This window comes from Priapulus caudatus, unplaced genomic scaffold, assembly GCF_000485595.1.
Source record: "Priapulus caudatus unplaced genomic scaffold, Priapulus_caudatus-5.0.1 Scaffold1596, whole genome shotgun sequence".
Classification (NCBI taxonomy): Eukaryota; Metazoa; Priapulida; class Priapulimorpha; order Priapulimorphida; family Priapulidae; genus Priapulus; species Priapulus caudatus.
In genome coordinates, this window is record NW_014578657.1 from 43,278 (window position 1) to 46,553 (window position 3,276).

The window sequence follows — 3,276 nt, forward strand, 5'->3', positions numbered from 1 at the left end:
TCTCTCTCTCTCTCTCTCTCTCTCTCTCTCTCTCTCTCTCTCTCTCTCTCTCTCTCTCTGTGTGTGTGTGTGTGTGTGTGTGTGTGTGTGTGTGTGTGTGTGTGTGTGTGTGTGTGTGTGTGTGTGTGTGTGTGTGTGTGTGTGTGTGCGCGCTTTCCGGTAACTAGTACATCCTGCTATATGCTGATAATCGTTAGATATAGATGCATTCCTGTCTCTTATTTGCGGTTGCTCTGCCGTTCCATTATCATAATTCTCAGAGAGAAATTGTTTGAAAACCATAATTAACTATGAAAGTGAGCACCAAGAATAGTGCGAGGATATGCTTGATAGTGGTATTCGAATTAGTCGAACGAACCATTTGAAGAATATTATTGTATCGAAAATGTATGTTCGAAAAATATTCAATGGAATTGTGTGGATTACAAGAGCACTTAATTGGAATAGCTAGCTTTACACAGCTCACCTAGTGTCGTCGGTAACTCGTCGCACACCTTGTCGACACTTATGTGCGTCGTCAGCGTCGCCCGTGCCGTCGTCAACGTCGACCCTGCCATCGTCAGCGTCGTCGGCGAAAACACAATTCCGCTAAACAGCGTCAGCAACAGCAACTCGACGACGAAGACGATTAACGTAGAGCAGAGAGCTATTTGGCACACGTCCGTCCGATTCATGTTTGCGTGCTAAAGTCCGCCTGCCTACCCACATGCGATAGTGTAGTGTTGTAGGCTTTTGCCTCTGAACACTCAAGTAAACACGGTGTTTCAACGTCGACATTTTAACGTTGCCGACGTTACCGACGTTGTTTCAACGTTGATAGCCGACATAAAACAGGCTAAAAATTGGCTAAAATTACGTTGTAATGCATTATGCTACATGTGCACCTCGTTACCTCCGCCAAGGGGTTGGCAGGAGGTTATGTTTTCACCGGCGTGTGTTTGTTGGTTTGTGGGTTTGTGGGTTTGTTTGTTTGTGTACAGCCTAATAATAATCAGACTAATAATAATCCGTCCATAACCTAAAATGTTATGGACGGATCGTCATAAAATTTTCAGGATAGGTCAGAAATGGGCTAACTTAGAATTGATTAGATTTTGGTGGTGAACCGGATCCAATTAATTAATTAATTAATTAAATTTTCAGGATAGGTCAGAAATGGGGTAACTTAGAATTGATAACATTTTGGTGGTGATCCGGATCCAATTAATTAATTAATTAATTAACATTTTCACAGTGAGAGAATTGAGCAGCTGCCTTGGCAGAGGTCTGCGCTCTCCGAGTGCTCTAGTTTATATATACATTTGTTTTATTACATTTCATTATATAATATACATTGTATAACGATTGATTACCTGGCTTGGATCACCTCGCAGAAACCACAGAAATTTATACTAGCTTTCTATTTTTTTCACTTCGTGTAGTGGAGACAAGCATAAAAATAATAATATTGTAGAAGGGGCTTATAATTATGCATATGCACATGCATATTCAAAAACCTGGGAATGGAACATTTGATAGTGTGTCCTCCACCCTTCAAAGTGGGGGACGTGTCCCCCGTGTCCCCATGGCATTTGCGCCTATGGACTGGATGCAAATAGGACCGTCATATTTACCTATGGCGCGCCAACGCCCTGCATGCTTGTAGACAGAATGAGCCAGAAACAAATACTATATTATCGTAAATTTCGAAACACGCCCCTACCTTTAGATCTATAGACCTAGACTTAGACTTATAGACCTATAGACTATAGATCTTGTGCTAGCAATATATCAATTTAATTTTCTCTGCTAATAAAAACTCACACAGCAAAATCAGACCAGAGGCACGTTGGTTATTTCAATAATAAAATGACGGTGAATGAGCCCAACGTGTATGTAGTTCCACCAGTCATGGTGCTCCTCTGCAAAACACAATCTAATCGCACGCACAAATACGCGGAAATAAGTGTGTGTGTGTGTGTGTGTACGATGGCCAACCATAGGCGTAAAGTATTACGGGTATTTTAAGTACCGCGGTTTGTTATATAGGGCCCATTTACTGATTAGTCTATAATAATGCAATGTTATTATATACAGCTTATAGTGGGCCCACCGCTCTGCCGATGCATATAATACTGTTTCACAAATAGGGAATAAATTGTTTGAAAACAATACTTGACTACGAAAATGAGCACAGCGCTTGGAAGATATGTTTTGGTATAGTGGTATTAATTCCAGTTAATCGCACGAAATATTTTAAAATTTATATACATTTTCGAAATATTTAATGGAATTGTGTGGATTACAAGAACACTTAATTGGAATAGCTGTAGCTTTTACACAGCTCAGCTAGTGTCATCGGTAACTCGTCGCACACATTGGTTGAACATGCTGTTCTCTTACATGGATATGATTCTATGACGAGATTTTCCATTAAAAGGTTTCACTGCTGCTTCCCACATCGTTGCATGAATGCACGGAGAAAAGACCCCCACGCCCCCGGGGGGGGGGTTACTCCGCATAGTGACGTATATATATATGCGCCGCATTATTGCCCACCATCTTTCGCTTTCCTTGTCATCTTTTTGCCCCCCAAATTTTTCCTATCCATCTTTTTGCCCCCCTCATTTTTCCCTTGTCATCGTTTTACCCCATTCATGTTTTCGCCGTCGGCCATCTTTTTGCCCCATGTTTTCACTGTCGACCCAGCTTTTTGCCTTATGTTTTCACTATCGAGCCATCTTTTTGCCCCATGTTTTCACCGTCAAGCCATCTTTTTGCCCCCAATTTTTCCATTTAGGGGGAGCACCCCTACCAACAAAAAAGGTGAGTATTTCCCGCCCGGGCCCACGCTCTCGTGGTAAGTCGCCTTCGGTCGAGTAAAAATCATGCTGAGTGAACATTGCTTGTTGCTGAAGGACAAAAATAAAATCGCATACGATTTACACAATGTGTTACATGTAGAGATATGTTTATTTACATCATTCACATCTCAACTGGAACGGTGCATGCACATAGTACGTGAACACGATGATTGCTTAGAACACAACATTAGAATTCACCCTAAAAGTTCCGTTACTGAGATATAAAGTAATACGTCTGTATACACACACGTGCGCACACACACGCACGCACGCACGCACGCACACACACACACACACACGCGCGCGCGCACACATACGCACTCACGCCCGCACGCACGCATGCACGCACACACACATACACACACACACACACACACACACACACACACACACACACACACACACACACACACACACACACACACACACACAC

The 3,276-nt window shown here is 42.4% G+C and overlaps 2 protein-coding genes across 3 annotated transcripts in view; both read right to left on the reverse strand.

Moving 5' to 3' along the window:
• The window catches only part of LOC106817105 (beta-1,4-galactosyltransferase 4-like), a 21,264-nt gene extending 20,567 nt beyond the window's left edge, over positions 1-697 (reverse strand). For both annotated transcript variants that reach the window (XM_014821757.1, XM_014821758.1), the window contains exon 1: positions 467-697. In XM_014821757.1, the coding sequence (XP_014677243.1) occupies positions 467-674 (208 nt within the window). In that variant the 5' untranslated portion in view covers positions 675-697. The remainder of the gene's footprint in view (positions 1-466) is intronic.
• Positions 698-2,865: 2,168 nt separating this feature from the next.
• Positions 2,866-3,276, reverse strand: part of LOC106817101 (cartilage oligomeric matrix protein-like) — a 25,020-nt gene continuing 24,609 nt past the window's right edge. Inside the window, exon 14 of the mRNA XM_014821748.1 lies at positions 2,866-2,891. Coding sequence (XP_014677234.1) covers positions 2,866-2,891 — 26 coding nt within the window. The remainder of the gene's footprint in view (positions 2,892-3,276) is intronic.